At 40.3% G+C, this 24,351-nt stretch overlaps 1 protein-coding gene across 5 annotated transcripts in view; it reads right to left on the bottom strand.

The window, feature by feature from the left end:
* Positions 1 to 264: 264 nt before the first annotated feature.
* Positions 265 to 24,351, bottom strand: part of MBNL3 (muscleblind like splicing regulator 3) — a 101,594-nt gene continuing 77,507 nt past the window's right edge. For 2 of the 5 annotated variants that reach the window (XM_028092699.2, XM_028092700.2), the window contains exons 4-10: positions 12,461 to 12,652; positions 11,129 to 11,365; positions 7,905 to 8,055; positions 6,271 to 6,306; positions 3,568 to 3,662; positions 2,517 to 2,590; positions 556 to 748 (exon numbers count right to left, since the gene is read on the bottom strand). In XM_028092699.2, the coding sequence (XP_027948500.1) occupies positions 2,534 to 2,590; positions 3,568 to 3,662; positions 6,271 to 6,306; positions 7,905 to 8,055; positions 11,129 to 11,365; positions 12,461 to 12,652 (768 nt within the window). In that variant the 3' untranslated portion in view covers positions 556 to 748; positions 2,517 to 2,533. Of the gene's footprint in view, positions 749 to 2,516; positions 2,591 to 3,567; positions 3,663 to 6,270; positions 6,307 to 7,904; positions 8,056 to 11,128; positions 11,366 to 12,460; positions 12,653 to 24,351 lie in introns of all 5 variants that reach the window. The other 3 variants (XM_028092702.2, XM_028092701.2, XM_088028642.1) reach the window with 3 other exon arrangements.

Below are 24,351 nucleotides of genomic sequence, written 5' to 3'. Positions count from 1 at the left end.
GTGATTGTATTATGCAAGGTCAGATCCGCAGGTACAAATTATACACATGCATGTTTATAATGAATGTCTGCCCCAAGAAACCTACAGAAATGTTCTAAAGAGAGAGAAAGCATGTTAACATTAATCTGTTATGTTTTTCAAACACAGATATTTCTGTTTCCCATTAGTAATATTCTAGTTGAAATCAAACACCACACATCTAGAGGAAAACACTATAGTATGTCAAAATCTAACACAACACACCACACCACAATACAATAATAGTGAGGAAAATGGTACTGGATACATTTGTTACATTCTAAATCAACCCAAAAGACTATTGTGTAAACAAAACAGTAAGGTAACACTTTAAAACAGATGAACATTTACCCACCAAGAATGCACAGTAAGCCAACAGTCCACTGTGGAGATTCACTCAGCATAATGGTTATTGGAAAATCACAAAGAATAATGTAACAAACTACAAAACTTTACAGTTGTGTTCTACCTACTAATTCAAATAAGATAAATGTTAGTTATTCATTTTCTATGTATGTTTTGTTTTAACATCTCCACTGACTGTTTAATGCTTTATTGGTTTTGTTTGAATCTGTTGGTTGGTATATGCGTTTGGTTTAATATATTGACCGCACCACACTTATCGTAGCATTGGTAGAAGAGGACCTACGAAAATATATATGGAAAGGCCATATGGAGGTTCTCATGGAGAGATCTTGATACTCCGTAACTCTGTTGTTCAGAATTTCAACTGAAACGGAAAAAAAAAAAGAGAGAGAGAGAGAGAAAGAGTGAGAAATATTAAGGGGTTATTGAAGCAGGAGTCGGGATACTTGGTTCTTATGCCAGTTCTGTATGCGAACTGTCAATATATTCCCCACTCTGAGTTTCATATCCTACACCTGTGAAAATGGGGCTGTTGGGAAGGGTCACAGAGAGTCATATGGCATGACAGTTCATGGCCTCACTGAGTACTAGTGCACAGAACTGCCCTAAGGTGATCATTTAAGGTTTCATCCACACAATGCCTGAATGTGTGGATGAACAGCCACCCATCTCTCCACTTCCTTCAACTCCCTTCAAACATATATTGGGAAAACCTGTTTGATACCCGCCGTTCTGAAATATGCAAATATGAAACATACTTTAAACTTTTTTTATTTGAATGGTTTGGAGCCATGCAGAAATAGCCAAGGTGCTATCTAGGTATATAGCATTTTGCAAAATTACGTTTTTGAACTTTGGAGAAATTTTCGACATCTGTCACACATTGAAGTGATTATGGTGTGCCAAATACGTCTAAATTTTCTAATGGAGTCTAGCAAAAAGGAATCACGATTCTCAAACATGTGCTGTTGGAAAGCTCGTCATTATATTTGACAACTTTTGTTTACTTTATTGTAAAGCAGCCCATGAGAATCAGGCAGGTGTTTGCAAAACCTATATTCTCATGTTTGATGCTAGTCCCAAGTTGCTACCATCCCAAATGATTCACCTGCAAACAATTACAATTTACAGCTTCTTCCGTTATTCCACGTACTCAAAGGTGTCTCTGTAAAACATTCCTTATGATCAAAGGGACTTGTTTGTCTAATGGTCTAATGTGCAGTCAAGCCATAGGCTCGGTCCAGGACAGAGTTCGTGTTCTGGGCCCGGTTTTGGGGAACTAGTTCTCCAAGAGAACAGAACAATTAAATGAAACACTCCTGTCGTGAGAACCTCAAACTTTCACTTACTAATATATGCAATTCAGAATTCGTACACTTGTTATTAATAAGTCCCTATCAGTAATTAATTAAGATACTCTGGAATCTTAAGTGGCTTGAAAAGTCACATTTTCCAAGTGAAGGACTCCTCAAATTAAGTGTGTGCTATGCCTGGCTCTGGATGGGGCAAACGGGAGATCAAAGGGGTGGGGGGTGGGGTAATGGGAGTCCAACAACAAGTTTTTTTCTTAAAAAGCCATGATTTGAACAAAAATAATGACTACGTTACTAAATTATATCACTCAAAATTCAAAACAGCTGGAGCAATTCTGATAGACTTACATGGAAAGCAACACAAAATGGCAGAGTGTAAAAAGCACGATCTTTTACGACATCACGGGAGAAGTATATTGCTGACTGTCTTTATGATATTCATTGTAGTCAGACTGTGACAAAATTACTTTGCTTTACTTCAACAACAACAAAAAAACGAAGCTACAAAAGTGTTAAAGAATTAATATTCAAAAGTGATCTGTGCCTTGGGCTGACAACTCACACTCCTAACAGGAAAACATTTCAGAATTTGTAAGCTCATTGGGAAAACACAGTACTGGCTGTCATTTTTTCATAGAAAAAATTGCATATTTGCTCTCCACATTTCGATTTGGAAAATTTGGAATGCTTAACTCAAGCTCTACATTATAAGCAATGCCTATTAATGAAAATATTTACCAAAGCCTTTAGCAAATGCAATTGTGTAAATATAAAAGATATCTATAAATATTATTCATATTAATACTTAAAGAAACTTACTGTTCTACTGGTAACTTCTACATCTGTGAAACAAACATGCTGCTATTCAGTTCATCTATTGATAATGGGGGTATCTATAGTAGTAAAAAAGATTTTAGATTAAAATAGTTTCTTGAGAGAATCCCATTTATTTTGTTCACTGTTTGGAAATGGCAATTAAAAAGCATAATCAATTTCACAGAAAAATTGAGACATATTAACCATATCCACTAATGGTTAATTTTGCAAAGCACAGATTAGAATGTGGCTTATTCCCCCAGTGGATTAATGCTCTATGTGCTGTGTGGTTATCACTTGTAATTGAAGCAGCTGTGGAAAGTGCAGGCTTGAAGCATGGTTACCACTCAGTAAGGCAAAACAGCCCTCATGTTACACGATTATTGTTGTATGTAGCTCATGACAATTTCAAGACTCTCCCCCAATTTAAAATCTGTCTTGGGACTCCGCCTGCAAATACCTAAAGCAAATGAAAATCACAACAACACAGGCACATCTAAGGTCCGTGTGAGATCTCTGATGTCATCACTGAGTGTCACCGAGTGTTGGAGTGTCAGTGTGACAGCGCTGATGTCATCACGGGCTAATGATAAGGATATCTGTGCCCTGGAAAGAAGTGTGCTGTTTGGCTTTCTTTCCAGCAGATCTGAAGGTAAAAGGTGATGATAGTACCAAGGGCAAGTTCAAACGCAATAACTGAAACAATGGTAGTAAAATAAAATAGATTCTTCTCTTGACCAATGAGGAAGCATTTACGGAGTACTCAGTATATGTGTTTGAGGATTGGTGTGACAGGAGCAATCGTGAAGATAGCATAGGAAGAGCGACCTCCGGGAACCAACTGAAACTGAGAAAACTGCCGATTCACCTCAGGATGGGTGGCAGATACACCCGTCCAGAAGATACACAAGAACAAAAATTCTAAGCGTGACGACTGCTTAAGAAACACCCAGGAGTACGGCTCAGTGTCTCTCGCCAATCCCAAAGGCATATACTGTGCCTTAGCAACACACGGTAATTCTCTGGTCTGAACAGGTAAAATAAATGGCCAAACCTGATTGCCTGTAGCTGTTGCAGCGAAGGGGACGCTGGTGGCAGGTGTTGGTGCTGCAGACACAGTGGTGGGAGCTGCGCCGTGCATCATGGGCACTTTCAGTAGGCAACCACGGAAGCAACACACGGGAGGGTGGAGAATTTACACAACCATGACAGAAAACGATGGGACGGGGCGCAGTAGGTAGCACAGCAAGAAGCCATGGGACATCATCATAATGGACACACCGGGGTACAACATGCAATCACAGCGCAAAAGCAACACAGCGTGGAAGGGGGAAAAAATTTAAAAAGAGAAAAGGGGAAAGCCCATTATAGTTACCATTAAGGAAAACAGCATCACTCTCAACAGCTAGTTGTTCAGCAGAATCCCATTACACAGTTGACTTAAAAGGCCGAATTTTCGGAAGGGGCTATGATGAGCGCATAGAACAAAAGCTGATTTTACCAAGGCTACCTATTGGAATGCCTTGTCGAGCAGGTGACTGGGATGCACAGTTGAAATGTGAGTGGGGAAGTGTGAATTGGGGCTTGGGTTCACTAACTGAGAGACCTGAGGATCGTCACTAGCTTGGCAGGTGCACAGAGACAGTTACAGGTATACTTACCTGATCTACATGCGGGGAAAAAAGAAAAGGCAGTTCGATTGGTGGGTACATGGTGGGGGAGCAGATAAATACAGTGGACTGTGCATGCAGGTTTTTAAGTACATCTCTGGCAAATCCCTTGGAAATCTACGCTGTCTGTCAAACAAACACATGGGGGGCTTCCTAGTAAACACCCGACAAAATCTTGTCTTCATCGCAATTATTAAAGTGACGACTATAGGGTTAGCAGCTGTCACGTCTCTTTCGGGATGTTCTCTTTTTGCCTTTTCTAGTTTCTGTCTCATTTTAAAAGCTTTCAGCATGCTTTTCTCATTTCTAGCTCATTTTGGAAAGCAAACTAAGGAATTAATGTGTGAATGGTACGGCGTGAATGGCGAGTGTGCATATATAATAATTTATGTCTACATCCATTGAATTCAGATTTTCTGAAAGTCTACAGAGAAAGTAAATGGCCTGGAGAAAGGAAAATCAATATACACAATGTCACAGAAACCACAAATGTACCCCAAGTGGTGATTAACAGAAATCCTGTAGTTACCCCTTAAGCGTATCTCCAGTAACCTGTTACCTATAGACGTCCCTTAGTGTATCACTTGCCGATTCTAAGAACACTCTTGCATGCAGTTTGCATTCCTACACATTTCACCAACTTGCAGAAGTCTGTTCTAATCATACGCGTGTGATGCTCCTATTAGTATCAGTGGACATGTTTTACTTCCTACAGGGGACAGCCGATCCCTCCATAACGGAGGCCCCACCTCCGAGGCCAGGGGTCACCCCCTGCTATGTTCGTGAGTGCTACTACTGTGTGTCATTTTGACCTTTTGTTTTATTTCAATAAACCTGTTTGTCCCTTTTGGGTTCTGCATCTCCTCTGGTCAACCAGTAGGACGGAGGTCAGGCTATGGCAAACTCTCAAAAAGGATGAAAAGCACTGGACTGATAGGACATGGTGGGGTGGGGGGTGTGCGGTGGGACAATTCCTCCCTGTATCAAATGGAGCTACTTTCCCCTGGTCTGTGCCCATGGACTGGAGGAACTGAGAACTCCTACCATGGAAACAAGTCACTTTCTTGTCTTCTTCAATGTTAGTGATGTAAAAATGGTCTTGAGATGGCTACCAGATTGTACTGGTGACTGATTAAAGGATTTGCGGGTAAGTGATTGTTAAGAATCACATATCCCCAAAGAGTCATTCTGAAAGGATTCTGTTCTGCCTGGTTCCCATGCTCCTGGCATTTCCTCCCAGGACACTACAGAAGGCTCTAGCTTTGCCTAACTCATCCCTTGTCAACATAGAGTGATTTAGATCTTGTGGGTAACTTTGGTGGGGGGAGGGGGGACAAGAACGGTTTTGTTATACTTTACGACCTACACGTTAGAAAGCCCCAGGTGTGAAGCTGAGAAGACAACTGCCCATTCTGGCTGGCTAAGGAAATGTTTCAAAATAGTTCAGCTGCAATTTTTAGGATGAAAGCAGAGAAATGGCAGGGTCAGTATTTGGCCCCAGTGGTGATTACCTAGGACTCAAGAGTGTAGCACTGTTGTCATTCCGCAATGACAGAGATGTGAAACAGACAGCACCCTATTGAATCTTCACTCTTCAGAAAATGTCCAAAGAGTGCCCAAAATATCAGCTCTAAAATACAAAAGTGCAGAATTCTCTTATTTTCTTCCTCCTGGGGACGAAGTACCCTAACCTGCTTACACTTAGTGATGCAACTTGTTTTCTAGGATATCTGTATATATAAATTATTCCAATCATGGTATAGCTGCATTATAATTGTAGGAGAGGGAAAGGTCTGGTAGCCACAGTGGTGAAACTGCAGTGAGAAGTTAAGTACCTTCTTGCAACTTTTGTCATAAATATGCTCAGCCTTCCACAGAGCAAAGGCAGGCCACAATACCACTTCCAAGCTTCTTTACCTTGCCTGCTTTCTCTCTTCTTTGTGCCCTGACTCTTTCCAAATGCCCCTTCCTCCCAAGCTGGTGGCCCATGAACCACATCACCCAGTCACTCATCTCTTTCACAGTCATGACAGAAAAACACTTATTTTCGGATTAGAAAAAGTTGAGAATGTTTGTACAAAACCTACCAATACTTGAAGCGGGTGCCATGCACAGTATTGGCCCTGTACACCATGCAGAAAAGCGTGAAAAGTAAAGGAGAGAGATTTCATTATTAAATCTTTACGGAGAGAAATCATTTTTAACTAGAAAGATATTCTTTGCAATATTAATTAATGAGCACATGCAAAACCAGTAAACTCCCATGCTCACAATTACAGCTTAGTTTTAAGCTCCCCAACCCAGGTAATCAAAGTAATTCTTGGATTCTTAGGTATAAAAACGAACATTAATTTTGATGATGTGGTTCATGGGCCACCAGCTTGGGAGGAAGGGGCATTTGGAAAGAGTCAGGGCACATTAATTTTTTCTTTAAAGGAATTACCTTGCTTAAATTGCATTTTTATTTTGGACACCTATTACCACAGCCTCATCCACCTCATAATGGTGAACTTGACTATGAACACAGAGCAAATAGGTTTTTCATCAAGAGGGGGTGCTCAGTCCAACAGGTTTTAATTTTGCTATTAATTAGGGGGAAAGGGATTCTTCTGACATTTCGCTCCTAAATCTAGACTTTAAATTAGCCATATCCAGCCAAAAAAAGTCTAAAAATTGTAAAAATTCTGTTTTTTTAAATAAAGAACTACTGTGGTTAAAGATTGGTTTTCTATGGCTTCTTTCTAAATTAATTAGCTGATTAATTTATCAATTAACCAATGGGTGTTTTCAAGTGTAGGTGTATAAGACCATGTGTTTAGTACGTTTATATAGTCAATAAGGTACTAATTTTAAAGCATAGCACTTTCATTTAATAATAGTTTCCAAACTGGGGCATTTATGATTCTGGTAAAACAAACAAACAAACAAACAAAAAACAAAAAACAAAAACTACTGTACTCCCAGTGGTTAGTATTTTCAATTTATTCCTAAGAGACTATATGCTCATTCTTAAGTACTGAACCACAGGAAGAAAAGTATTTCTCCTCATATGTGATATTTATTTGAACAAAATTTTCTATTCAGTTTGGTACAAAACTGTTATGGTATTATATACATGTGAATGTAGAAGGTAACAAAATATCCTGCATAGTATCAGGAAAATATGATAAACTGCTCTAGTTTTTATATTAACCGGTACAAGAGTTAAAGGCTAAAAGTATATGAGATACACACACACACACACACACACACACACACACACACACACACACTATACTGTCTTATAACTACACTGTAAGTTCACGGGTAGGTTTATTATAACTATCTTTGGCATATCAAAGATATACAGATTACGTATTTTTGCAATGCTGAAGCTGGGAAACATTTTTTTTTTGAGGGGTGACCAGTGTCTTTTCAAGGGATACCTAAGAGTCAAGGAATTAGTTTGAGACTGAATCAAGTGAAACAATCATCAGAAGCAAAAACTAAGAAATGCTAAAAAGAAAAATGTCAACAGTTTTTCCTCGTTTGATTTCAAACCATTACTTTTAAGGCATCATAGAGACATTTGGTCCGATAGACTGGCAGAGCAAGTCTAACGGCCTTGTTTTATTTCCAACCCAAACACCTGTCCACAGTGCTTCATTAAAGCTCTTTGGCAGCTGGTGTGCTCTGTACACATTCACAACATGGCTAGACTCACACAGAGCCCTGTTCTCACCTGCAGGGATAAATGCCGGCTGTGGGAGCTGCAGGTTAGCCAGAGCCTGCTGGCAGTGGAAAACGCCGGGGTTAAAGACCGGAGTGGCACCATTGGTCTTTTCAAGTGCCGATCTCTTTGGTATCAGTTGAAGCATACCAGGCTGGCGGGCCTGTGAGGGAGGGAGGGATTAATAAATAGCACCAGAGAAAGTAAAAAATGTACTCAAAGCAAGCAAGCAGCAGTTAGATAAAGTGTGGGCCGGGAGCCCTTCACCAGGGCAGCCTATCCACTGAGCAACTGACTAGATGAGTACTTAATCCCAAACGGGAAATACACATACAGGGAAAAAAAACCCTGATTTTCAACTTCACTCATCTAGGCCAATAAAAAGGGGCCTTCTCACTTGAGCAAGATGTGACCTCAAGCTTAACAGCAAATAATCATTTAAAATTAACATCTCGGGGATGTTCATCCATGAATCTATTACAATGAGATGAGCAGAAGCAACAGATAGAGCAGGAAAGGGATTTTGGCCAGCTAAAATTCCAACATGGATCTAGGAGATCAATGGTGATGGTGATAAAACAGATGTCAGGAGGTCAGAGTCTGATACTGTAGCGCCATAAAACAAAATCTAAATTCTAGAAGGACTTCAGGTCCAAATCCATAACTGTGCTTCTCCCAACTAACATGTGAGGGAAAAGCAAATTCTTTTCTTCCCCACCACCCGCCTCACCCAGATAACGTAGAGAACAAAATGCGTGCAATTCTCATTTACAGGTGCTCGCTGTGCATTTCAGGATGTATCACTGGCTTCATTAAGTCCTTGTCAGGTTTAATTCTAAAATGCATTAGAATTTAAAATCCTTCTTTCATGTCTACACTTCTTTCAAAATCCCACTGTGCTTATAATACTCAGATTTGCTCCTGGATCAGATTCACTGGAGAAGTTTGACATGACTTTTTACTTTTTTTTTTTTTTTTTTGGTCAGCAAATTACATGTGACTTAAAAAACATGTCCCAGTGACAAGAATTAGGCATGCTCCAAACTCTTAAGGAGACAGGAACACTTGTGTTGAGTGACTAGCATTCCACATGCCACAAAGGGGGCAAGCCATGACATCCTTGATCCTGTGGATCACAAAGTCTAAAGGTATCTCTATTGTCCTTTGGGAACTAAATATTTACCCTTCCCGTCTTTTGCTTTTAAATGCATACAAACTGCTTTCAGTGAAGTCAAGCTGAGCTACGCACATGAACACAAAGAAGGTTAAAAAAAAAAAACCAACAACTCTTTTTTACGAAGCATTTCAGCTCTGAATCTTTAAAAATACAGAAAGCTTACATTTCTTTCTTTTTTATGCCTAGCTTCTTTTATTTATTTTTTAAATTTATTTTTAAACTTTAAATTCAATTAATTAACATATAATGTATTATTGGTTTCAGAGGTAGAGGTCAGGGATTCATCAGTCTTATATAAGGAGGGCTCATTCCATCACGTGCCCTCCTTAATGTCCATCACCCAGTTAGCCCATCCCTCCATGTTCCTCCCCTCCAGCAACCCTCAGTTTGTTTTCTAGAGTTAACAGTCTCTAATGGTTTGTCTCCCTCTCTGATTTTGTCTTGTTTTATTTTTTCCTCTCTTCCCCTATGATCCTGTTTTGTTTCTTAAATTCCACATATGAGTGAGATCATATGATAATTGTCTTTCTCTGATTGACTCATTTCGCTTAGCATAATACCCTCTGGTTCCATCCATGTCTTTGCAAATGGCAAGATTTCATTTTTTTTGATGGCTGAGTAGTATTCCAGAAAGCTCACATTTCTTCAAGAAGCCTCCTTTATTTGATCTTACCTCGAACCAATTCTGGTGGCCAATCTGACCTTCCTGCTAAGATTCTGCTCTGATCAGTTACTCAGAAAGGAATTCTATATTGATATTCACAAGTACCAAATAAAGGCCTACCAGATAACAAATAGTTAACTCTCTACGTGGAAATTTGGGGCTGACTTCTATGTCTTCTACCAAATACAGCCAAGTCATGAGAAATGGACACATACATATGAAGGCCCCATGACTGAGCACGGAACAGGTATTCAATGGCATAAGCAAGCCATTCCTTGTACGTCTCAGGCATATGAGAACCTTTCTTTTTAGGGGGCCTACTGTATTCCTTCTCTCTATTATAGACCCACACTGCTCCTAAACTCTATGCCACCAACAGAAGTGATCAAAGAATTGGAGGTTTAAAATCTGCACTGAACATTTTGGAGACCTTGCTATTTCCGTAGCTTAAAAAATCCCTTCATTCAAGAGAATTTAAGACCAAAACCACTTGATGAAGTCTTTTTAAAATTCATCAACAGACTGATTTCCAGATCAGGGGAGAATTGGTGCTGTGTCCTTCCATCTATACTCCCTGGGAAAAGTTTGGAGAAATTTGGAGTATTTGCCTTAGAAAAAAGACACGAGAGCCCCACTCCTATGGAATAGGGACTGACTTATTTTGTGTAATGAAATTAGTGTCAAGTTCCAGTGATAGCAAGGTAGATTGCAACTCAATGTGAGGGAAACCTTTTTCACAAATAGGGATGTTTGAAAATAAATGCATCTCGTTTAGGAAGAGGTAAGTTCCTGTCATGGGCTTTGGGATCATGAGGTTTCCTCAGGGTTTGCTCCCTTACTGGGATTATTATACCCTATGACATGAGGAAAGGCCCACATCAAAAAAGAAATTGCAAGTCGCTTATCAAATTTACTGATAGCTATGACCAATTTAAGTAATCCTAATTCCTATTTCTCAACCCATCACACTGGAGTGCTGTGTGTATCTTTTCCCGACCTCCTACCTTACTAGCAAAGTGTCCATGAAGGTGGCTCACGGGGCCGAGAGGTAACTTTCTGCCTTTGTAGGTTATTCGGATTAGTCAGGCTATCAAAAACCACTCAAAATAGTTTCCTGTTTAAATTACATAATTTAGCCTTCCTCTAAAGATGGGGGAAAAAGCACAGTCAACGAAAATCGTTAGTAAAGCTTTTGAAACGATTATCTTGACAAAATTTCAGTGAATGAAGCAGAGTAAATAGGTTCTGTCTTTTCCAGCTTATAACTCTGGCTATTCAGAGTAAGATCCATTCATGACTATCCAAGATTATGGTTACAAGGATATTCGACAAGCTGGGGAATATACTATCATTTACCCCGCAATGGTCCACAACACCTGGTTCCTTCTTACTTACCATAGCGGCAGCAGCTGAATGGTTCATCTGGTGATGAGCTGCCCTGAGTTTGGCTTGCAAGTGTGCAGGAGGATGAAAGTACCTGCATTTCTCCCGGGTGCATCGCCCCTTGATGTAATCCATGCAGATCGTCACGGTATTGTCACTTGCCTCAATCATGGAAACATCCGTGGGGTGAGCATAGCGACAATCGTTCTCACCACGGGTACAATTTCCACGCTGGAATTCTCGGCAGACCTTAAATTAAAACAAAACAAAGACACACAACACATTGATGCCTGGAAGGTGATTAGCTTTTCTTTATTTCGCCAGCAAATGCAAGAGCAGTAGTCTACATGATTTTGTCATCTATTTAGGAAAAATCTAAAAAGCTGAAGGATAAGGTAAATCCATATTCAGTGTGAGGTGTAAACACAGACATTTCTAGTCCAAGGGAAAAGTACTCCGCTCCTTCCCAAGCAAAGTTGTCTGTTTTCCTTATGTTGAAATCAAAGTGCTTAAAAGTATTGTGGGAAACCACTTAATAATCTTCCAGTTAATTCACAGCCTGAAGTGTAATTAGCCAAATTTGCAAGAGGGGGCTGTTTTGCTCGAGTCCAAGATGAGTCTTTATCACACAGCCATGCAGTTTTCCCCAGCAAAATCGTGGCTCATGCCTGAGCTATGTGTACAATCAGATTCTATTACAATACACTGCCAGGCATTTAAGTCAGCCAATGGCTTTGACTCTATATGAAACGGACTAGCTATTTCTTTCAATCTATGAAGAATAACAAGGGAAGACGGAAGGACTTCCTTAAATCAAAACGCTGGTTGAAGTTTCTTTTAGATTGCCTTTTCATAGGCAGGGAGGGTATTTATTATCTAGTCCATCATTCTTAAGATGGAGAAAAAGAAAGTTTAGATTCTATGATACTCGTTTCACATTCTGCATTCATAGAGAGTTGGATTAGTCTCCTTTTTTTTTTTCATCCCCCAGTTGGATTATTCTAGCAATTTGAGACTCATTAACAATACAGTTCATCGCAGTCTGTCATATGGGAGGCTGGGGAAAAGGAGCGTTCCCACCAGGTTTCCGGTTCCACAGTGAGTCCGCGGTTGGGCGCGCTAAGACATTGTTTGACCTGTTGTAGGACCGAATCAATGCACTTCACAGCAGGGTGCGACTACAGTAGTAAAACCTTTACCGTTTTCCCGAGGTTGTACTCCATAAGCTAGAAACCCAGAGGTGCCTTTGTTTAAAGCATTCAAAACACTGGGCTCTGAGAATGTTGCTTTGTGCATGAGGTTAATAGCTACCCTATAGGTATTTACATAGTTCTACACCAATACCTCCAGTTTATCCGAACGCATCAGTTTGGGACCAGCAGCTGCTGGCAATGCGAGAGGCGGGTTTCCAGAAATCAGAACAGGTGCATTCGGTACAAGTTCAGCAGGAACCAGGCCCATCCCAGGATGAGGTAAGTAAGGATTGAAAGCCATTGCAGGATTAGCTGCAAGTGACGGATTCATAGGAAAAGAACTCTGTATGTTTAAAAGAGAAAAAAGGTATTAGCGGTAAATAGATTCTTACTACTATTACACAAGGACACACTCTTTCAAAAAGCCTAAGTCATATCCAAATTTACCGATTGATTTTTAGTTTCATATTAATTCCCACATAGGAGTTGCTTTAAACCAACAAATCTCACTGAGTAACAAATTTATTGGTAAACTGATCAAACCAGGCACACAATTTTGAGTCATGAATTAGCCACATTAAGTCTCACTGATGGAATGTCTTTGAAATGCGTTTTCTCTCGCGCTTCTGTTTTTAACCTAAAAACCATGCCACAGACGATATCATATATACAGGCAATGTACCTTGCAGGCCGACTTCAGGTTCTCCTGAAAGCCCCTTCGTTCCCCATTCCTTCTTCTTTCCCATTAGCACTGCCCGGCTCTAGCCTGCCGAAGTTCCCACCAACCCTGTTGACAACTTACTTCTGTTTTGGGTCCACTATCCATTATGGAAGACAGCAAGGAGTGTGGAAGAAAGGGGTAGATTAAAGAAAAGTGAGAGTTCTAACAACTTCTTGCTGTCCACCCAAAATGAGATGGGTATGGTCGTTTTTTGTTTTTTTGTTTTTTTGTTTTTTAATTAAGGGTTCTACTTCACAAATGAATCTGACTTGCCCAGCCTCGTCTTTACCTAGGGGGCCAGATGATATCCACAGTCCAAAAGGGGCCCTAAAAAAATGCTCCAAGGATCCCTGTTAGGCAGGAAGAAATAAGATGACAGGATTTTAAGGTGTATCAAGTAGAGCACAGCTCGTAAAGGAAAGCAGGAGCAATGGAAAGGGCTCCCATGGGTTTTTCTACCTTGCGAAAGTCCCAATTTCAAAGAGCTTGATATATATATTGCCTTTATTATCTGTAACCATGTAATTTATCAGTTTATGTGCTATTTTCCAGCTTGTTCCAAAGTGGGCGTCTTTTCCTCTCAATGGGGTTCTAATTTCTTTGATAGTTCTCTTGTCTCCACTATAGTACCCCATTCTTAGTGAATGACTGATAGAATCAATGATAAAGTTTAAAAAGAAATGTAAGCACTGAACAAATTAAGGACAAACCACAGCTGAATGTGGTACATGTCTAGCAGGGACTCTGTAAGGTTGTTAGTGCACTGATGTACACCTGGTGGAGTCTCACGGTGTGTTGCTAATGCTGTGAGTTCTCTCCTGCTTTCTTTTTATTTCTTTCACTAAAGAATGAATCTTCTGCACCATCAAGCTGTACCCATACCTTCTGCTAAATCACACAAAGAGGAACAGCTCGAAACGCAGGTAGGATGGGAGGCTGTGGAGTACCAAGTGAGGGGCTATATATATTCACCAACCCAACCCCTGGTCTGACTTGAGATTTTCACCTGCACGCCTTCTCCATGAAGGCCATTAAAAAAAACCCACATGCCAACTTGGAAGGAAGGGGCTTTCGGATTTGCACTGGACCATAGATGATTTTATCAAAGTAGCTAATTGGCGTATTAGGAAGGACAGAAAGAACTTGGACCCTCAACACTGGCAACACCAGGTACCTGGAAAGTTGATGGTGCAGTCAGGGAAGGTGCTTTAATGTTGGAGGCCTAGCTGTCTAGGGCTGCCCCAGCCCAACGAGGCACTGTGATGTAAAGCTATAAGGGCATATCTTATCGAATGAGATACGAAGCTCTAGGAATTAGCTGATGTGATATTATTTTATAGAATGAGACGGAAATCTCTTGGAAACAACTACTCAGGCATGCTTCCATGATAAGGCACGTTTTATCAACTTGAGGATTCATGGTTGTCTCGAAAATCAGCAAGAATCTCTCATGGTAAAACTCTGTATTTGAACCACACAATAGTACCCTGTTCTAATTCTCTTTTCTCTCTGACGTTCATAGTAAATTTCTCACTGAAGTCACCACACTATTTCTCCTGGATACGTTTTGCTTTTTGCCTTTTATAAATGTGAGAACCATTATTACGATTCTCTTTAAAAACTACTGAATTTTTTATTTTTTTAAAGATTTATTTTTTGACAGAGAGAGAGAGAGAGAGAGAGAGTGAGAGAGGGAACACAAACAAGGGGGAGTGGGAGAGGGAGAAGCAGGCTCCCCGCTGAGCAGGGAGCCCGATGTAGGGCTCGATCCCAGGACCCTGGGATCATGACCTGAGCCGAAGGCAGATGCTTAATGACTGAGCCACCCAGGCGCCCCCAAAACTACTGAAGTTTTAAAAAAGATCTATTTATGTATTTTGAGAGAGAGAGAGAGGGAGAGAGAGCGAGAAAACTCGAGCCGGGGGGAGGGGCAGAGGGAGAGGGAGAAAGAATCCTCAAGCAGACTCCCCGCTGTGGGCAGAGCCCGCCCTGGGGCTGGATCCCAGGACCCCAGGATCATAACCTGAGCTGAAGGCAGACGCTTAACTGACTAAGCCACCCGGGCTTCCCCTTAGTTACTTTCAAATGGACATTTTTGGTTTTCCCACCACCACTTCTGCCCCAGGGTCACTATTCCATTTCATGAATTTGAACATTCAAGGGCTTAGCTTTGGCTCACAGCCACCCGTTAAGCAGCCTGCAAGCTCACACATTCAGTTTTACTATGCAGCTTTCATCCTGCCTAGACCTCCACCGTAGTCCTTCATGTCAGTGGAGCTAACAAGAACCCACCTGCGGGGTAAAGAACCTTTTAAAGAGAAAAGTTCCTAGCAGGTTGAATCTGATTTCTACTTATAGTCTCAAACAGTCTGGACACTTAAATATGTTTCAGATATTCACTTGAACCTAAATTATTTTTACTAAATATTTGAACATATGAGGTTTTCCCTTGAAAACCAGAGGTGTGGAATTTCAGCTTCCTCTGAGTCTTATAAAGCCAACAGGAATGGTGGAGACAACCAATTCATGAATAACAAGATCTTCTAGACATTTATTTACCCCCAGTGTCTCTAACAGTATTAGCTATGAGGTAGGAATTCCCAGGAGTGACTGCACGGTAGTGATTGTCTCTAGAACGGTGGCCCCTGATCTTCCTTAATCCTGGACTTCTTGGAAAGCTGTGGACTCTGGTCTATGGAACTTCCTCAGGAAGTTCAAAGCCCTCGTGGAATTCACCACTGGTGCAGGGCTCTGGACTATCCACTGTCTAAGAGCTTATGTTCTAGGGTAAGGATTGGCAAACTCCAGCCCCTGAGCCAGACTTGGCCAGCCTGCTTTTGCATGGCCAGATGGTGAGAATGGTTTCTACATTTTTAAGGGGTTGAAAAAAAGTAAGAGGAATAATATTTCATAACACATGAAAAGTATATGAAATTCATATTTCAGCATCCCTAAATAAATTCCACCATGCTCATTAGGAGACCTGTATTAATAAAAAGTTGTAGATAATATCCTCAACTTTGCCTCTTGTCCCACGAAGCCTAAAATATTTACTATTTCATCATTTACAGAAACCATTGCTGAACCTCATTCTAGAGGATTCTAAAGAGTAAAGCACTCCCATCAGTTTCTGGAGTAAAGCACAAATTTTATATGTGAATGTATAGAAATCTAATACTTGTGGCAAGATTCTGCAAGTTGAAAAGTTTTGGTGTTAGAAACCAATACTACAGTATTCACTAAAATGTTTTTTAATTGAACTAAAATTAGGCTTAACTATTTCTTTATACAATGATAACTATGCAGTGGCTAAGGATGGGAAGATAGATGAGCTCTTGTAAAGGTAAAAATTTAGGAGCCACCACGTACTGGGTCTTAAAGGATTCTGAAACATCTTAATAAAAAACTATGCCTGAAATAAGTATCTCTAGTTTACACATACATTTTAGGAATGTTAACTTATTATTTAAAATGGGTTATCCCGCAAACTAGTATAAAGAAATAGAAGTGAAATGCAATGCTAAAGCAATCTTTGTGTCTCCCCAACAGCTTAGATCTATTCGTAGCTACTTCAGTAATGTTCAAGGTCAGTTACAATTATTGTCGGATGAATGCAAAATACTTTAAGTCACTGAGGCTAATCCTGGCCTGAAGTCAACATAATTGAGGACTTCTCTCTCTGAGCTCCTGTCTAGAGGTGGACAACCAAACATTTTCTTTTATAGGACGGCAGGCAAACATTTGGTAACGATTTGTTGACTCGATTTTAATACCAGAAAAATAACACTTCTAACTTTTATTAGCACTCATAATACCTACATTTTATTGCTCACTGACAAGCATTTATATAGTATAAAAGAAAGCCCCGCTCACTGTCACCATGTGAATTTCTGTACTTAGATAATCCCCAAGCACACTGAAATGTATAATTTTCGTTTCCCCCAGACTTGACTAACTTCACGTGGAGCTCAACTGAATAATCTTTGTTTCAGAGTTTTTGCTTGGTCATCTCCACGCTCTCTGAGTGATGTTCTGTGGGGACTGAGGTGGCCAAAAGGCACATTGCAGGAGGCCCGTGGAACCTCCAGACTGGTTAATTGGTCCCTTAATAATAGAGACTTAACTTTATAAACAGATGCAAGCTGATAGTGGTGTTTATGTTCTAACCATACTTGTTAATGAATAAGTCACTGTGGCCCAAGAGAGAGCTAGGAAAAAAATAAATAAATTCAAGGGTCAAAAGTGAAAAGCTGTCCTCATCTAGGTCTGGCTTTTCTGACCTTAATCACAGAAGTTTCCAAGTAAGAGGAAGCACTGAAGGTAGGCCGGTAGGCAAAGGATCAATAGATGACTGTGAGTGTGAAAGGTATAAAACATAGCGTGCAAGGGAGGACACATCATGGTTTGGATCTGCCCATATTTGGTAGAAGAGAAGCTGCAAAGTAGGCCAGCACTTACAACGGAGTGCCTAAACACAGATCTGCATAACACATGGTCACTACAGGTAAGAATTTGGCAAGAGGGCAGATGACTTCTCTTTTAGATGGGCAAGGCAATTTTGACTGTTCCTGAAAAGTGAACAAGGACTGACCTAAAAATAGTTTGTGAACCACTGTGTAATAATAGCGACAATTAACTAGTATTCCACTAGGAAAGGAAAAGTATAAAGAAATCAAGTGTTACCCGATTTTAACAAAGGGTACTGAACAATATGGGGGGGGTGACAAGGGCTGAGAAAAGCAAAGAAGCTGCAAGAAGCCTGGAGACTATAAACATTTCCATGTGAGTCCAGAATAAATGGATGCTAAAGGTTATGATTATCAACAGTTCAACAAATCTCCACCACCACTACCAAAACAACAACACAAATCAAAGCAAAACCTTGCATGGCTAATAGATAACTCTACAGAGGAAAAAAAAAGAAAAGCCCTAAGCTATTAAAAAAATACAGAAGATCAGGTAGAAATCAGAAATTAAGAGGATCACAAGAACATTAATTCACCATCTTACTATTGTTAGATCATACATTCCTTGAGGGTAGAGATGGTTTCTAGTTTATCTTTTTATCTACCTCTTACCTTCTTAAATGTCTGGCACAGAGTAGATGCTCAATAAATATTTACTGAGTTGAATGAAAAGCGATTCCTAAGCCATTGATTACTTTTAGGTTTACCAGTTAGAAAAATCCAATTCAAACATCACAGTACAAATGAAACAATCAAGGATCAGAAGTGGTAATACAGAGATTGAATAAATCCATCGGTTTTGCTGTCTGCTGAGGAAGACTTTAAGCAGAAGGCTGCTCCCAAACTATCTTTTCACATAGATGGTAAATGCTAGATCAAACGGTACGAGAAGCACAGGATAATTTATACACACGTGTGTGCCTGTCCAAGCATACACAAATATATGTGTGTGTACATTTCTATTGATTGATTTTTGATTTATTTATCTGAGAGAGAGAGAGCACGAGCGGGGAGGGGTAGGGTGCCTGTATGTGTGCATTTTTAAACTGGAGTGGCTAAATCATCAGTATCAGAAGGTATCCAATGCAGAGTTCTGAAAAAAAAAAAATGGCTTAATGATACTATAGACCAAAAGATGCAACTTCTTATTACAAAATGTGTGGTTCCAGGGGACTAGTGAATTGTTAGTATGACTGGCATCCACAGAGTGGTTTAAGAGAAGAGACTAGCTAAAGAAGAGTTTAAAATGTTTAGTAGATGTGGGGCACCTGAGTGGCTCAGTTGGTTAAATGCCCAACTCTTGATTTTGGCTCAGGTCATGATCTCAGGGTTGTGGGATCGAGCTCCATATTTAGTGGGGAGTCTGCTTGAGATTCTCTCTCCCTCTCCCGCTGCCCCTCTCCCCTGAACCTTGCTCTTGTGTGCTCTCTCTAATAAATATATAAATCTTTAACAAAGTATTTAGTAGATGTATAAAGGATAGTAAGGCAAAATAGGACTGTTTAGGGGGAACCAGTTTAAGATTATGATCAGGTGCTGGGGGCAACAATAGGCTTTACTCTAGGTCTCCTGATGGCCCTACTGAACTATATTGATCTGTGCAAGGGGATGGTTTTGATAAGAAAAAAATCATCCCCGATAGGTGAGATTATCAAGTATTGATTTTGTTGATTGTTGCTATTGCTTTATCTTCCACCAGAAAAAAAGATTTTCACAGCCCTCCAAACTTCCTGCCTTTAACTCACTGGTGATCACCAAGTAGTTTTGAGGTACTTGGCTGTAGCTTAGACCGTGATCAAGAACAAAGAAGCTAACGGGCCCACATGGTCTCATTAGCTCCAGGCACTAGCCAACGGGAGCTAAGCAGCCCCAGAGGAGAAGGACACAAAATGGGTGGAGAGATTACATTGAATTTATCCGATGGGAATATATGAGGGAGGTTAACAGAAGAATGTTGAGATTCGTTACTATCAGAGGAAAGAGGCATCATGAAAGATAACCATGTACAAATGCTCTCTGTTTGGCTGCAAAACTGTAGCACTTCCATTTAACCTTTGAACAAACAAGGTTTCACACTGTGTATTAACAGAATTGGGGCAAGGCAGCAAACTTATGCTGGTGGGACTCACTTTGACTACAAAAGGAGCTTCAAGCTGTGTGACATACACAGCCTAGGGAAAGAATCCGGATAATGACTCCACTTTGGACCAGTAATTGCCATCAGGAGTGAATCTAGGATCTGTGGGGCCTGAAGTTTAGGCAGTTGGGTAGAGGAGGGGAGTCTTAAGAACAAAGAATACACAAATATATTTTGCAAACTTTACAAACACATGTAAACACATTGCTAGGGCTCCTCTCAGGGCCTTGGATGGAGACCATGCAAATGAGGGGCCCTGAGCTTTCACTAACCTCAAGGTAAGCCTACCTGTGGGAACAATTTGTTGAACAAATAAATAATGTTAGGCTTCAGTTGCCTTATCTAAAAGTGAAATCTTGTCTAGCCTTTCAGCAAACATGGTAAAATCCAGAGGAATTTGGGGCTAGTTGCACTCTACACACTCCTATGGTGTGATTTGGTCAACCTCAGTCAATGATAATGACATGATAATGGCAGTCATAATTATATTAAGAGCATATTAACCTGATAAATACATAATGCCCGTCATCACCAACCTAAATATTTTGCAAAAATCACTTTACAAAACATGTAGATGTAAGCACGTTGAGATGAAAGAACAAAATGTCATCATTTATCATTTCAAGAGTAGATAAACTGCAAAATCCTCTGAAGAACCTTCGTTAAAATACATTGTAATTTCTGTACTGATCGTGAGACTGGTCATCTGGAATATAGACATGGTTTCCTTTTCCATTAAATCTACAAAATGGCTTGCCCACCTTTTATCATGATAAGTTTTATTTATTTTTTAAAAGATTTTATTTATTTTGAGAGAGAGAGAGTGCACGAGTGAGGGGAAAGGGCAGAGGGAGCAGACTCCCCGCTGAGCAGGGACCGCCCCCCCACCCCAACATGGGGCTGGATCCCAGGATCCCAGGATCATGACCTGAGCCAAAGGCAGACCCTTCACTGATTCAGCCACCCAGGCGCCCCTCATGATAACTTTTAATAAAAGAGCCATGACAATAGGGAGATAGCAGATACTTCAGCCAACGAAGTTAGCTTTGTGTGTGAACCATATGAACTATAGGTGAACTGTGTGAACTAGAAAACCTGTAACTCTGATGTGAATCGGCAAAATGTAGAATGTGTCATGGTTAGGGAAGGATGCTATCCTTTGTCTTTACTAAATCATTTAAGTACTTAACATTTTCAAAAATGAAAAAGGAGGGGCGCCTGGGTGGCTCGGTTAAGCGACTGCCTTCGGCTCAGGTCATGATCCTGGAGTCCCGGGATCAAGTCCCGCATCGGGCTTCCTGCTCAGCAGGGAGTCTGCTTCTCCCTCTGACCCTCTTCCCTCTCGTGCTCTCTCTCTCTCTCTCTCTCATTCTCTCTCGCTCAAATAAATAAAATCTTTAAAAAAAAGAAAAAGGAAATAAATTATTTTGCAACTCTGCTTCTTTTCGCTTAAAACTGTTGCAGTCCAAAGTTTCGTAGAATAATACACCTTATAGCTCCTATTTAATTAAAGGAGAAAAGCATTCAAAACGCTGGTCTCCAGATATTGTTCCTTGTCAGTGTATCTCCCTTCCCCTTGGCTGCTGGAAATTCCTGTTTTTTCCCCTTTTGGTTTGGAGGTGCTACCTCACCTTCATTCCTTGCTATATTAATGTCAGATAAACATATGAGCTTGTTTATGGGAAATGTATTTGGTACACAGAAGTACAGAAATGATGTAAAAAGGTGGGGAGGGTTCAGACAGATATCAGATGATACTATTTGCAATAAAGGACAAGTCTGGAGTGGAACCCATTTTGATAGCCTCTGTCATTTGAAACACCCTAACTTGGCTACAGGAATGAAGGCCACAAAAAACATATAGCAGACCAAGGGACTTGGCACACCCCAATGGCTGAACCAATAACCTCTATAATAAATCATCAGGTGAATACACTTGACTGGGTCAGTCAAATTCACCTGCGTGTAAAGAACTGTTTCCATGTGCATCACCACATTCAAAGAGAGAAACTAAAGGGGTTTACTAGACATGGATAGGTCTAGATTATGCAAAATGTCTAAATCAGAAATGTTTTTAATAGATTTATGACACCATATCACCTTTATATACGCATACATTACATCCACCAGTGAGAATCCTTCCTCCTGTAATGAAAATTCCCGGTTGTGAAACCCGAATTTAAAAACATTAGTTTGCCTGAGAGTGATGCAGTGTGTCTGATTTCCCTGAAATTCTTCTACAGGGTTCCTGTTTGCCTCCCAATTATGCCAGGGGGAGTTCTTAAACATGATTTTTTTTTTTTCCTTTGCTGTGAACATCAGAAACTATCTCTTAACTGCATCAAAAAACACTGGGGAGTCACGCTCCTTGTCTCACTTGCTAAACTTCCTTAATAAAGCTAACAAAAGCTTTCAGGGGTGGAATTTTATATTAGCAATGTCAATTCAGACCTGTTAAATACAGTGAACAAACTTGCCTGCTATGGCAAGCATTCCACCCAAATTGACTAGGTGTGGCTTTTATTCATTGTTCAGTCACACTAAACAGAATCTGTTCTCTAGCTACCATCCCATTTAGGTTGACATTCCCTTTATCTGGGGCTTATAATAAGCAAACCATACTCAATTTTCCAAAAGCAGATGTGCTCTCTTGGTATCCTAGAAACGGATCAAAGTACGCTTTGTGGGAAAACCTGAAGTTCAAGCCAGTGATACCAAATGGGGCTTAATATGCAACCATACAAATATCAGGATTGGAAGTTTAAATAAAAGCTTGACGAGTCTAGGGAGAAGAATCAGATTATCAGGGTGGTGGGGGGTTAAAAGGGATAGAGAGTTGTTTGGGGAGCGTAGGTACCAGAAAAATCAAGTAAAATCATATGTTACTTCTATGGTAATATCAAGATCCATAATAAGGAACATTTCTTTCAAATCAGACTGGTAAATGTCACTTAAAATTGCTCACACTAGTGCAATTACAACACGCCTACAAACCTTTCTAGACCACAAAATAGGATCATATCAATCATCTTGGGGTTAGTTTTTTGTATACATATTAACTGCAGGAATTAATCTTTTATCAGTTTACCACATCACAACAGCTATTGTTAAATAATCTACAAGGTAGAAAAGCAATTTCCAATTGCTCCCTGGGGTCTTCTAAGTAATGTCTTGTATCTTACGATACGCAATAAAATAAATTGTACTCCTGTGAGTCATATCAGTCATATTCTGCAGCCTGAAATCTGAAATTACCCTCATGGAAGAAAAAAAAGGGAAATGTATTTTTTTATAGAAAGCATGGAGAATTCAATTAGAAAGCACAAGAGGCTGGAGAACTCAATGGATCTCTTATTGGACTCTAAAAAAAAGCCACTCCCTTGTCTCCAGGGTGAGCCAGCATGATCAATAATGCATGAATGGTGGAGACGGGGAACGGAAAGACTCTCCTGGAGGCTGAATAGAAGATGAATAGTCTGCCTTCTGCCTTTACCCCTACTTTATCCCAGGCCTTGCTCTCTGATTCCCTGAAACCGGGCATTTGATTGATGCCCCAATGCTGTCTCTTGACCTAAGGGGGAAAAAAAAAAACACATGCTGGGCTCAGGTGTGTAATACAATCTGGCCCCTATTCTTTGCTCAGTCTGAAATTGGGAGATCCACGAGAGGCCAAGAGCAGTAATAAAGGTGGGTGAAAAGCTCCCTTGCTTTATTCCCCTACTACTCACATTTTCTGGACTCACCACACACATTCACTTCTCTGTGGTTTTGTTCATACTATTCCCAGAATCTAGAACACCTTCTCTTCCCTACCCATTTAGAAATAGGGAGGAACTAAAATACTTCAGTGTGTGAGAGCTAACGAAAGAGTTTGAAGAAGGAGTTCAACCATATGACCTTCTGGGAGCTAATTTATCAATGTAATTAATCAGCTGAGTTCCAAGGCAAATGTTTTTGGCAAACTACTAGTACAGGTGATGCTAAATAAACAAATAACTTTACTTAAAGCTGTCTGGACCTTCTGGAAAAAGAGGATCATGGTGCAAAATTCCAGTGACTCATCAAGGCCCCTACCACCTGTTTTATGCACTAACTATAAAGATGTACCAGTGAAGGGGTTGCCCTGTCCACACGGATTTCCTTGAATTCTGAGAATCGATTTTATAATGAAATAGGCTTTGCTGAGAGCACATTTTCATTGTATCCATCTAAATACTACATAGCTGAAAAGCTAGATGGTCTTTAGCTTTCAGTGAGTTTATTACACAGTCACCGACCAAATGGGTAACAGATGAAGACAACATACCTCTTTCCAATTAGTATCTAGATAATGAAAGGTCTAAGACTAAATTGCAACTTTATAGTATAAGGTATCAGGGCAAGATGAATTCTCAATAAGACAAAATTACTTTTTAAAGGATCCATAAAAATACCAGACGCTGGTCTAGAACGGCAACATAATCTTTTTAATTCCTGCAAAGGCAAACTCTGTGGCTGGGTTAAGTTAAACCACCACCAAATATCTGGCCAGGATTCCTCAAGAATGTCAAGGTCATGGGAAACAGGGAAAGACTGAGAATCGGTCGCAGACCAGATGAGAGAAGGGAGACAGGAGTCAAATAAATGCACCGTCCCACCCTGGATTCGACACTGGAACAGCAAGACGACCCTAACGGAACAGCTAATAAAGTCTGAATAAAATCTGGAGTTTAATTAAT

The sequence above is a fragment of the Eumetopias jubatus genome, unplaced genomic scaffold (assembly GCF_037043125.1).
Source record: "Eumetopias jubatus isolate StellerSeaLion01/CBP00866 unplaced genomic scaffold, mEumJub1_p1.0 scaffold_11, whole genome shotgun sequence".
NCBI lineage: Eukaryota > Metazoa > Chordata > Mammalia > Carnivora > Otariidae > Eumetopias > Eumetopias jubatus.
This window is presented reverse-complemented; position numbering and strand designations above follow the sequence as displayed.